We start from the raw sequence: 12,255 nt of genomic DNA on the forward strand, positions 1-12,255 counted from the left end.
ATTGGTAATCGTTTCTGTAAATCTAATTGCATAGAATTGCATTTTAAATTGTTTGACTTATATTCGAAATGCAAACTGAGTCTATCGTAATGCTTCATAACTAGAACGGATGCATTGTATGGAATCGTAATAGGAGTGAATGGTTCTGTGCCATAATCGGAAACGTAAGCAAAGTGAATCATTTCCATCAAGCGATCGCCAGTGTGAGCGTTCGTTCCATCCCGACAGACAGCGGGATGCACACCAATGCTGGCGGCATAATAACCGGGATGGATGAGGACAGATTTCCAATGGGCCGGCCGGCTTCTTATTAGCCCGCTAGCATGCTGACGACGATCCTCTCGGGACTTACGATGAGGCTCCACTTAAGCCCAACAAATTGACCATTTTGTGCTCCTCTTAACCATAAACACGCATTCCCGGACTCTGCAGGAGCGTGCGTGTGTGGCCAATGAATCATTGGCCGTATTGATCGGCTGCGGGTTGCCGCATTTACCGTCTAGACGGTGATGGCCGAAGCTATGAGGCTTAGCATCGTTGTCTGCGACGCGTCACAAGTGACTCGCTAGCAGACACACACAAAAAAACACCCACAGAGAATGGGAGGAAGGGGCAGTGGGGGGGTTCCAATATCACAAAGATATAATAAACATTACAACATGGCTTGCATTTTAAAGCTGTTCCTAATATTTTGATGCAAAAGACAGGCTTGAGGGTTTTGCAAGGCGCCGCTGTGGCTTGCTCTTGACTTGAAATGAGCTAGTTAATGAATTTGGCCGGCCGAGGTAATAGCAGGGGTGGGGTGAGTTGACTGTTGAGAGGGGGGGCATTTGATACGGCGAGGGAGCGCAGACGAGCCGCAGTGCAGCGTGTTGCATATTCAGACAGATAATTAAGCGGCAGGAAGGTCTGGATCCCGTCAGGCGGTCGATCCACTCCGACCGAGCTGGGATTGAAGACGGAATAAGGATGGTGAATTTGAAGGAGGGGAGGGGGGGGATGTGCGGTCACGCGTGTGATTTATGCAAACATTTGCGATTGTAAATTGGCTCCTCGGGAAGGAAGCCGCGGGCAGGAAGGTAAATAACACATGATTTGATTCTACATTTCAAGTGCGTGTCACATGTGCAAAAAGCCTTCGAACATGGCATTGCGCGGCCATGCTCCCCCGCAGGCAAATTTGAAAAATGTCCAAACCACGCTTCTGGCTAGTGTTTTTTTTTTTTTTTTTTTTTAATCATAATAAAATCACCCTGGGCAAATTAAACAATATACACTGGTGCCTCCCAAAACATAGCTGTTGTAGACGTCGACAGCCAGTCGTTCTTTGCAGAGGATAAAGAAAATATGTCTGGATGTATTGAGAGAAGCGATTTGGCTGGACTGATTTGTGCCATGAGGAGGTCTCAAGGAGCATTCTCATGGAGAAAGGGCTTTCAAGTTTGTATTTATTAATGTAGGGGGGGCTTGGATGGTGGGGTGGGCACACACCGCAATCGCCTGCGGCATCACCTACAGCTGAAACGCACGCATGCCGCCGTGGCGCCTTCAACCTGAATACACACACGCGCACGCCGCATGTTGAATAAAAACAAAACAGAGCTCAGACTTCAAATTGGGCTTCCAATTAGCAGACGGGCCGTGGGGAAATCTAAAATTTTGTTGAGGGAAGATGAGCGAGAGCATGGCAGCAGAGGGGAGTGCCGTGTGCTCGCAGGCGGGGTGGGGGGCTCAGGTGCTGACACCATGTGTGACATCGAACAGAGACAACGCACGTTTTAATTTTTTTGTGGGCACCTCAAACAAGCTGACAGCTTATTATCATGGACCCACCTGGCCCATCTTGCCGACGCGTCTGGCCACGATGAGCTGGATCATCCCGAGCTTGTTTCCCTCGGTGGACATGGACTTGCGCAGCGTCTCCATGGCGTCCTGGTTGGTTTTACCCAGCAGCGACTCGCTGTTGACCGCAATCAGCTGGTCGTTGACGCGCAGACGCCCGTCCTGGAGTGGGAAGTCACAAGTTCAGCGTGCTAGCTGACGGTTGGCATGGCACCTTTGAGAGGTTAAATTTCAGAGGAGTGCGTCACACATGCGTTAGCAAGCTAAGACAGCACACGAGTTAGTTTTAATTACCTGGAAACATTACATGTAGCTGACTTGAAAAAAATGCTAAGTGGCTAATTGTGAGTGGTGCTTATGATTTGAAAACGGGATGGCGTATGTTGTGCCTTCGGGGAAAGACAATATTTCTCACAGCGACCTTGCACGCAGCCCCTCCGTTGATGATGGACTTGACGAAGATGCCGAGGTCGGCGTGGTTCTCTTTGGACCGGTTCCCCTTGACGCTGACGCCGAGGCCCGCCGAGCCCGAGTCACTGAGCGGGATCTCGAAGGTCAGAAACTCACGAGTGCCGTCCGGCGTCAGCACCAGCTCGTCGTCCTCTGTCTTCTGCCGCCACACAAAACAGCGCAACGCATTTTGGGATAAAATCTTTGAGCAAAAATTCAACCCAATATCGAACAAACTGAATAAAACAGCAATTTTGGAAATTCAAGCGGGAATACTGAATGACACGGCCAACGTGGTGAAAACGATCTCTCTGGTTCTCGCCGACACCGCCACAACAGGTGCTCGCCCCCGCCCCCGACTATAAGCGCCATTCTCTATGGCTCGTTATTTGACAGCTGTCCTATGAATAGACGGCCCGCGTGCACGCCGTCGCCTGCCAATTATTGCACACGCTTAATGAATTCAATCACCGGGCTCACTGTCAGTGCGCCATTAGCCGCCTTTGTTTTCCGGGGGCGGAGGTGGATGGAATGTGCGGAGGAAGGAAGAAAGGAAGGAAGGGGATGTGGAAAGACAAATAAATGGGAGTTGGATGAGGAGAGAAGGGGGAAAAAATAACTATGTTGCCTGTGATCATCAGCGAGTGCGGTGGAATAAATAATAAAGACAAGAGCAACGTTCATGACTCGCGAGTACGGAATTCAATTATGTAGATAAATGAAGCCTATTACGCTGGGAAGCATCACAAGTAGGAGGCGGAGACGACGTGTCGAGAGGGGAAACAACACTAAATAGGCTGGGTGGCACAAACAAGCTGTATTAGCATCGGACGGAGCTCGTCAAAGTGAAATTCTCACCAAATGTTTCTGCTTCCTGTTTGGGGGCAAAATGGAGGCTTGAACAAAATGGCAGATCGGCCGCACGATTTAGCCGCGGGCACCAAATCCCGTGTTAACGTGTGAAGCTGCTATCAGGACTGATTTCATATTTCCCATTTTACGATTTGGCTGTGAAATGGCCGATTCCAACTCGCGGCGACACTGAGATTTTTTCTTTGGCAGATGACGAGATGCTTTACTGCCTTTAGACGTGAAGAAAAGACCAATTAGCTCTTCTTCCACAGACACGCACAAACATGCGCACACACACACGCGCAGCAAAATGTCGGGAATGATTAGCGGGTCGGCAGCCACGTTCAACGTGGACCCAACAGAGATGTCATCTTGACAGCAGAGAAGAGTTGCCGCGGGCCAAAGTTCTCTCTCTTGGGGAAAAGCAATATGAAAAGAAAATACAGAGAGAAAAGAGCAAAGAGAGACAGCGAAAAGAAGGAAGAATGACAAACAGAAAAAAGAAAAGAGGCGATAAAGGACGAAAGGTGGATGAAAGTAGCTAGAGGATGGATTGGGTGAGAGATGGAAAAAGAGCAGGGAGGAAAATGGATGGAGCATTCTTTGTTCTTTTTCTTTTGACGGTTCTGACGCGAGCCCTGCGGCTGTGTCGTTTCCGTGGCGACCCAACCAGTCAACCGCTTGACAGCGGAGGAGTCGAGGTGCACTGAGCACCAGGTGGGAGGCTGTTGGAGGCTGCCTCCATGTCACCGCGTACATCAACACACAAAAGTCTCACACACGTGCATCTCCTACTCAAATGTATCATACGCTTACGCACGGCCGCGTCTTTTTTTAAGCTGCCCGACAGGGGAACGAGCCACAGAGGCCCAATGTTTGGGCTGCACTCACGGGTTTTTACGGGCGGGATCGTTACCAAAGCGTGCCTCCGAAGCAGATGTGCGAGCAAACTTTTTCCCCTCCGCCTCCGACCAAGGGGAGAGGGAAAAAACCCCCAACATTGTTAGGATTCACCTCATGCGCCGCCATCCAGACGGGCCGACTCTTCCGCGGCTTACAAATGAAGAGTCTTTTTTTTTCCCAGCGTGCCGCGGAGTCCGTACGAGATGAAGAATTCAAATTAGCTTCACTTTCCCTTTGCGTGACTGCAAACTCAAGTATTGGTACTTTGCTTTTTTATCTGTTTGCTGCAGATTACAAATAGGGGATTAAACAAAGGAGGATGGGATTTTGGGTCTTACCAAATCTCTGGGGCTTTGCATCTGCATCTGGGCCTCGCCACCCTGCTGGAGGTCACACAAACAAGCGCAAGTCACAACGTGACCAATAACACAAGACAACATGTCAAAGGTGTCAGATTATAGCAAATTCGTATTTTTTGACGTGTAGGGGTTAAAAGTTAAACATTTTGTTTGATTCTAGTGCTGCATATTCTAATCTATTGTATCTCTTTACTAGGGAATCTTTTTTTTTGCAAGGGAAAAAAAAAATGCCATATTCTTCTTAAGAGTACAATAACCAAATCATTTTGGTTGACCATTTTCAAATGTATTTTTTTTAACTATCACCTTTAATGTTGGATGGTGAGGATAACCTCGCAAGTACCTTTTGCCTCCTTGCCAGCGAATCGCTTGAGGGTGCTCGTGTGAATGTTCAATGCCCGTCATTGTAAATGTCAAGTTGACATTCACGTATGAGGGATATGGCCCACCCCCTCCCCCGCCTGAAAAACCGACACCTCAACATGCCTACGTCGCTCATCTAAAGCCAAGTTGCACTCGCTTGCCAGGATTGTTAAGACGCTTGATTGGTCCTTTGGCCTCCACTGGGAGACCAAGAAAAACAGAAACTACTCTGAGACTTGACGAGCTTTGGGGTCGACAGAGACTCAAGTTTTCACACGGACGGACGTGAGGAGGTCCCTCTTCAATCTTGTGCGTAATTACGAGCGCACTTATTAAGACGGCTTTTGATGGCGGCAGATGCGCGGGACATCACGTCTCATTTGCCGAGCAGGGCAATTAGCGCCAACATCTGGACGCTTTCAAACTTATTAGCCGTCCACTTGATACGTTTCTCAGCAGCTGCCCCGACTAACAAACAAAAAGGTAATTGTTGTTCCCCTCACAAAATTTGGATTTGAAATAACAGTTTGCTCTTGATTTTTACTTCTTCTGATACCAAGCTAGTTTGCTCCTAGCAAAAAAAAAGAGCATAAGCTTGTTTTTCCTGAAAGTTTGTACTCAAAGCGAGGCGACGACTCTTGTGCCAAGACAGAGCTCAAATGGAAGAGACGAACCGCTTCTTGAGGGAGGAAGGTGTCTTCCTGGCGGAGGACCAGCAGCCCCACGGTGCCCCCCATTGGCGTGGCCCTGAGGATGGCCACCACCTCCTCCTGGCTGCGCCCATTCAGGTCGTTGCTATTCACCTGAGCACAGGCCATATCTGTTAATACTGGACCTCGCTTGTGCAGAACAATTGCAATTCCTTCTTAAAAAGACAATCAGGAATCAAGTTAGATTTTTTGGAGCGCCTGGTATACTCACAACAGTAGCCTACTTTTCATCAGCAATGGCTTTATGTGGCCCGAAATATATTTGACAGCATTTTAAAATTGTCTTCAATTATATTTCGAGCACATCAGATTTAATATAAGCTTGCACAATACCTATTTTATTTTCCAGAATGTGCTGAGCAGTGTTCTTTAGTGTTCTCCTTTTGCGCCACATCCTCCTCACCTCGAGCAATCGGTCACCGGCCTTAAGGCGTCCATCTTGTATAGCGGCTCCTCGTGGTAGAATGTTCTTGACGTAGATAGGCGCCGAGCCCCCGATGGGCACGTCGCGCGACGTGATGCTGAAGCCCAAACCTTCCGGCCCTGCACAGTAAGAGCAGGAAGTCCACTGAAAGACCACCACCAACTCCAGACTAAACAAAACAGTAGCCTCACCCAGAGGGAATATTTATGTCACAGAGACAATCATAGCACGCTTGTTTGATGAGAATTTCCCGTGCATCTCTGTGGATGCGACAGAGCCTCGTCGTGCGGGCTAATTAACATGATCAAAATATTAGGGCATGTCTTTAAAGAAAGCCTGGGATGCCCTTCAAGTGTACAGAACAACTTTGGTAGCAATTGGTCTGGAAAAATAAATAAATGAATAAATAAATTGATAAAATGAAAGACATGTTTTGCTTTACTGAACAAAAATTCTTTCCACTCATGACAAACATCTCCCACATTTCATTTCTATCTATTAAAGAGCAGCTTTGGGGGCTGAATTCTCAAAGTTCTCCTTGGGGGCATGCTTTTAAGCAGACTGTTAGGAAGAGAGGAAATGATGACTAAGCCTCCATCCTGTCCAGACTGCGCTTGTATTTGTGCCTGGGAAGGAATTGGGGAGGAAAACAAGTTGGGACTAAGTGGATGTTAATTACGACGCAAAGGTCAGCCAGAAGCTGGCAGTCTTGCCAAGTTAGCAACTTGTCCAGAGACTATTTTTCAAAAAAGTGATAAGTCATTGTAATTCCATGAGGAGAATCATTTCCACATTGTTTTGCTAAGACAAGAGTCCAGTGCAAGACAATAAGACACTAACTTAAAAAAGTGCGGTAAGGAGGAGGAAAGATTTTCCGAGCCGTAATGGCCATAATGGAGGAAAGTTGTACATCAGTCTCAATGATTCTATAGGGGAAAAAACAGGGGTGTGTAGACTTTTGAGATCCACTGCAGCGTCTTACTGTATACCTCTTGCAGGACTCAAAGGTACAAAGAATGCGCGCCGGGAGCAGTAGGATTAAGTGGAAACAAAACGAAATGAGGCGAACGTCCCTCTTGAGAGACGTGCCGCTAATCTCCCGGCAAACGTCTGCCGCCCAAAGAAAGAGCGAGAGGACACCGTGAGGAGATTTCACCAAACAACAAGAAGCAGCTGTTTGTGTTTTTGTCACGGATGAGAGAAGGGGGCTTGGGGTGGGTGGGGGGATGTGGGGTTTGGGAGTCACCGGGCGGCTGCTAAGCAACAAGCTTAACGCCCGCACCCCAGACTGACGTTTTGGCAGAGATGCGCACACGCCACCTGTGCCAAGACGTCCATCAAAGGCCACGCCAAATTTCCATGCAGCAAAACAATGTTGGAAAGCCCACCTGTTGCTTTCTGGGACTTGGACTCAGGTTTTGGGACACACACACACCACCCACAAGATTTGAAAAGTTCCCAAAATATTACCATTCAAAAATGAATCAAGTACATGCAAAGCAAACTAATTAATTTTTTGAAAATAATTCAACCAAAGTTTTTTTTTTTTTTTTTCATTTTTATCTCAGTGGGCTGCCATCTTACTATTTGTGAGCATTCTCCCCACCTTGGCACAAAATGTCCACAAATCAACACAATGGACTCATGTGGGAGGTGAGCACGCTAGCGGTTAGCATTGTACCTAGACGGTATGTGCTTGTTATTTGCCCGTACCTTTCTGGAGCTGAATGTTGAGCCTCCTCCCGACCTTCTTGTTGTATGTCGGCGTGGGGGTGGACGTCTGCCCCCTCTGCGGCGAGTGAATCTGTCCGGTGGGAGGTTTGGCGGCGGAGACTGCCGGCGGGTGAGCGGCAGGCGGATAGCCGTCCATCTGATCGGGATGCTTGTGGGAGCCACGTCGGGACATCCTGCGGGGTGCCGTTTCTGCCGTGCCGCCCGACACCAAGTCGGCGCCGAAGCGTCCCGACGAGTACGCCGGGTTCCTCTCGGCCTGGGACAGATGCTCGTAGTGGGCTTTTACCGAAGACGGCACCACGTGGAACGTGATGACGGGAGAACGCATGGCCTGGCGGAACATGTTCTGGGCTCTGGGTGGAGACAAAACGGGAGTAAAATCTCTTGCACAATGGAAAGGAAAAATAACATAAGTTGTTTGAAATAGCTCAGTTGATTGGCATGAGTAGTTTGATAAGTAGATTCAAAGTAGGCATTAGGATTGGTGGTAAGTAGGTAGGTCCTTATGGATACTTCTTAAACTGAATGTGAGGTCACACAGCAGAGAGCCCCAAAAGGAAGCTCATGTTGACCGTGGCAAATCCTCACTGGCACCATTTGCTGCACTGCATCACACGTTGTCCAGAGAGGACTTTTAGACGAGCAGCCAAAGCGGCACAGGGGGCTTTGATTGCATTCTCGAGGCGGGAAATGGGTTGTGAAATTCCAGAAGCCCTTTTTCGCAGTGTTCCCAGGGGGAAGATGAACTTGTCGACGACAACAATATGGAGAGACGCGATCTGGATGCACCTGTGGCATCAAAGTCAGTAAAAGTCAGCGACGGGGTATTTGCATTCGACACTCACTTGACTGTTCTGCCTCATGGCTCCTCTTTGGCATTTCGTGGACTCTCAATTTTACAAACCTGACTTTGCTTTTAATATTCTCGCTTTGGCCTTTTCTCTCGCCAGTTGTCACGAATGCGACAGTCTCATTTTGACTAACTCCCTTACAAAGCGCCCCCGCATATTCACGAGGATTCTCACATCATGTTGCCGACACGGCTTGAGCGTCGCGAGCGGAACCGCGTACAAATCTCACGTTTCGGCTTGTGGACATAAGCCCATTAGCAATCGTGTGTGTGTGTGTGTGTGTGTGTGTGTGTGTCATCTATCCTCTGAACAATAGCTGTTTGCGCAAAAACAACAAAGGCTAACGCCTGTCCACGCAGCAATTGGGAATGTTAAGAGGCAGGTGCGTTTAGGTGGGTGGGGGAATGATGTAAGAAGCCGGAGCGTCCGTTAGTCTCCTTTTCGGGAAAGCAGTGGGAAAGGTTGACTAAGCGCAGGGTTGCTGCACCAGGCAAAAAAGCGGGAGCGAGGAAAGCCATGGGCTTTACTTACTGTTCAAAGCGGACATTGCGCAGGTCCCCGTTGTTGATTCTGACGATGCAGTCGTTCTCCTGGAAGAGGGCCTGCTGCTGGGCCTTGCCGCCTCGCTCCAGACGCTTGACCAACAAGCCGAGAGTCCTGAAAAGGGGCAGCACTGCTGTCGTCAGGTCGCAAAGGGGAAGGGCGCAAGACATTAGCAAATGAATGGCCGCAAACATTTGAAAAAATGGAGCGAGGCCTCAAAGCCAGTTGTGGTTCTGCTTGGTGAACTGCAGGCGCGCAAAACTGTCAAGTATTCTGACAATAAGGAATATTTGGGATTTTGCCGGTTTCTACTTTTGGCATCTAAGCTGAGGTTTGCCACTCCCGGCGTGACAACTTGAAGCGCCTGAGCCGCCACGCTTGTAATCCGCTGGGGCAAGCTGCTCGGCGGCTAGCTTCACCTGACAAAGGCACTCGGCTCGGCGGATTACGCAGCCAGAAAGGGAACTCGGGCAAAGATGTGGCACACCTAAGCCAGCCCATCTTGTTCACCTAGCAACCGAGCCCCTTCCCTTTTTTTTCCTCGCTCCTTCTCTGGGCGTGCGCCACCTCTGAAAATTGAGTAGATTGTAGAGTTTAAAACCGGGTGCCAGCTTCTAATGCAATCGAAATGAGAACGTGATTACGGGAAGGGCAGCAGAGTTCAGAAACATTGCGGCTGATTGGATTGGAGCGGCAAGGCAATGCGATTTGCCGAGAGGAGGGCCTGCCTCCACTTGGCCTGATGAAAGCCTCATCTTGGAATCACACATTTTCCCAATAAAGGCAAACGTGCGTTATAAGTGTGCTCTTAGCGTGATTGAGTCAGCCCGTGAAAAGGGCGATAGCATTCCCAGCCTGACCCGGTTCGCAGGCGCGGTTCTTGTTTTGGCTCCGCCTCCTCTTCGGGAATATTCAAAGCAGATGTGAAATTGCGGCGAAGGCCTCCCTGGCCGGCCGGCGTGGTTTCAGGCACGCTCGATGCCTCCTTTGAATCCCACTGAGCAGACGTGACGGGAGGCCCGCGCAAATATGACGGTCACCTGCGGGCGTCAAGGCGCTATGATGGATGGCGGCCCACCGGCAAATGGCTTCACGGTGCGTGCGGCGTGCGGACAATACAACGGCACGTCCAAAGGGCTCAAGTTTCTTTCTTTATGCAAGCGCATGAGTTCACTCAGCGTGACAATTGGCTAGTGGTCGGCAGAACGGGTGTAACGGCAGCCGCCATAAGTGTGCACGGATTCACTGTATTGGTAAAAAATAATTCTTTGAGTTGTTTGGGAGAGTCAGAACTTAGCATGGGATTGTATTCACTTAATATTTCTGCAGGATTAAAGCATAACGACTGCAGTGATTCTTGATTTCTTGTCGTGTCAAGGAAGCGACTTCCCGCCCGGAAGGGATCATTTTTACCTTCTGTCCCTGCCGCTGAAAGGCACCACATGGATTCCCAGAGGCCCGCCATCGTTCGTCACCTCCACCACTTTGATTAGGTCTCTGCCATCAGGCGAGGGGGGAGCGGAGCAGCGGGTGGGGAAAACAGGGGGTGGGGGGGTGACAGCATGTGGGCAAACAGAAAAAAGGAGCAAATGTGATGAAGGTAGACATAAATCAAAAGGGAAAAAAAATCATTAAAAGCTACAACGTAAAATGGTGTTGAAAATATGACAAACGCAAGCCAAGGCTGAAAGTGAAGTCAAACAAAAACGATGTGCAGTGGAGCCCTTTGGAAGCCATCCAAGGTTTGCTTCTGCAAATGGATTCTGGAGCGGCGAAAACGTGTTTGTTGGGCTTCCGCCAGTGCAAGTGTTAATTACAAAAGACGACTTTTGAAATAGGCGATTTGGGCAGGACTCCAACAGTCAATTGGACAATGAAATGTTCGTTTTCTTTCTGTTTTGCCTCCTTTAGGTGTCCCGATACTTTTGTCCGCCTTCCCTTCACGTTTCTCTCCCTGCAATGTTCCGATAGTGTCTAAGGTGTTGAGATCAAAGCGCCAAAAAGATGAAAACGAGCGCTCGCGTCTGCAGCCGAGCGCTACGCAACATCAGCCGACCGCCTCGCTGCTTTGAAACAATAACTGTGATGAGTTTTGTGGGGGAGGGGGGGGGGGGAGCTTGTTGACAGGCGGGGAGGGCGTCGGAAGTGCAATAATAACAGCAATTGCATAGCTGCATATCAAAGTGGAGAAAGAGGACCAGAGGCAGACACACTGACTCATAACATCAGTAGCGGCGGCGCGTGCGGTGCTTCCGCGCCGCTTTTGCACCCACGCCAGAGCGACGGGCTGGAAATTGACTTTTGTGGTATTGCGTCAGTTGTTGTGCTATTGTGCTCCACGCACTCACAAAAAACTTGGGGCCAAAGATGAGCTCGACGAGCTCACTTTCAGGTGAACTCAATTTCAGTATATTTATATATGATATCAAATATCTATATTTGTTTATTTTAACATCAAGCAGAGCAAGTGTCCTTGGAAGAAGCGACAGGATGTCAGAGACTCACCCGAGAGACCCGGCGGCGACGACGTGATCGGAGCACGAGTCGGCTCGGCCCACCGGTTCGATGCGGCCATTTTCTTGCTCGCGTGCCTCGTCCTCCTGCAGCCCAATGGATAAAATGGCGGCCGGACAGAAACAAATGCTTTTAGTGCTTCACAAGTGCGTCATATTTTGCAAATGAACGATCACAAAGGGTGAAAACTGTTTGAATTTTTTTTTCATGTTAATTTCTTAAGGCTTTGTCACTTAAATGCTGTATGGTTGATGTTTTTTTTTTTTTTTTTTTTTTTTTAAATATGATCTGCGCGATAGGATCGTGCAAAAAAATATGCGCTATCGAGTGATGAAGAAAATTGCCCAAAAAAGACGTAAATGAATAAAACCGCAAAAACTAGCCTGGTTTTTCATCGAGCGATTTCGAGTCAAAGCCTTGAAGTGCTGAAAACCGACTGAAGTCTGTTTCATCAAAGGATAGTTTACTTATGAATGCGGAAAGCTCCCTGGGAGATATTACTATTCATGAACATTTTAAAACAAAGAGCGCTCGATGGGAACAAAAAAAATATAAAATTACATCACTCAGTTTATCAAGCCGGGGGAGCAAGCGTGGGGTGGCTGCGCTATCTCCTGGAAAGAGCAAATAAGACGGGCTTTCATCACGACACGGCACGCTCCCGACATTTCACCGTCGACCGGCATCTGGTGCGGCGCTGACGGTTGGGC

General features: G+C 48.8%; 1 protein-coding gene across 13 annotated transcripts in view; it reads right to left on the bottom strand.

The window, feature by feature from the left end:
* Positions 1-12,255, bottom strand: part of LOC125984621 (partitioning defective 3 homolog) — a 52,594-nt gene that overhangs the window by 17,864 nt on the left and 22,475 nt on the right. For 5 of the 13 annotated variants that reach the window (XM_049746638.2, XM_068653528.1, XM_068653529.1 and 2 more), the window contains exons 6-14: positions 11,537-11,631; positions 10,445-10,528; positions 9,020-9,145; positions 7,617-7,990; positions 5,883-6,022; positions 5,444-5,572; positions 4,386-4,430; positions 2,258-2,452; positions 1,834-2,004 (exon numbers count right to left, since the gene is read on the bottom strand). In XM_049746638.2, the coding sequence (XP_049602595.1) occupies positions 1,834-2,004; positions 2,258-2,452; positions 4,386-4,430; positions 5,444-5,572; positions 5,883-6,022; positions 7,617-7,990; positions 9,020-9,145; positions 10,445-10,528; positions 11,537-11,631 (1,359 nt within the window). The remainder of the gene's footprint in view (positions 1-1,833; positions 2,005-2,257; positions 2,453-4,385; positions 4,431-5,443; positions 5,573-5,882; positions 6,023-7,616; positions 7,991-9,019; positions 9,146-10,444; positions 10,529-11,536; positions 11,632-12,255) is intronic. The other 8 variants (XM_049746644.2, XM_049746651.2, XM_068653532.1 and 5 more) reach the window with 5 other exon arrangements.

Source organism: Syngnathus scovelli, chromosome 17, assembly GCF_024217435.2.
Source record: "Syngnathus scovelli strain Florida chromosome 17, RoL_Ssco_1.2, whole genome shotgun sequence".
Classification (NCBI taxonomy): domain Eukaryota; kingdom Metazoa; phylum Chordata; class Actinopteri; order Syngnathiformes; family Syngnathidae; genus Syngnathus; species Syngnathus scovelli.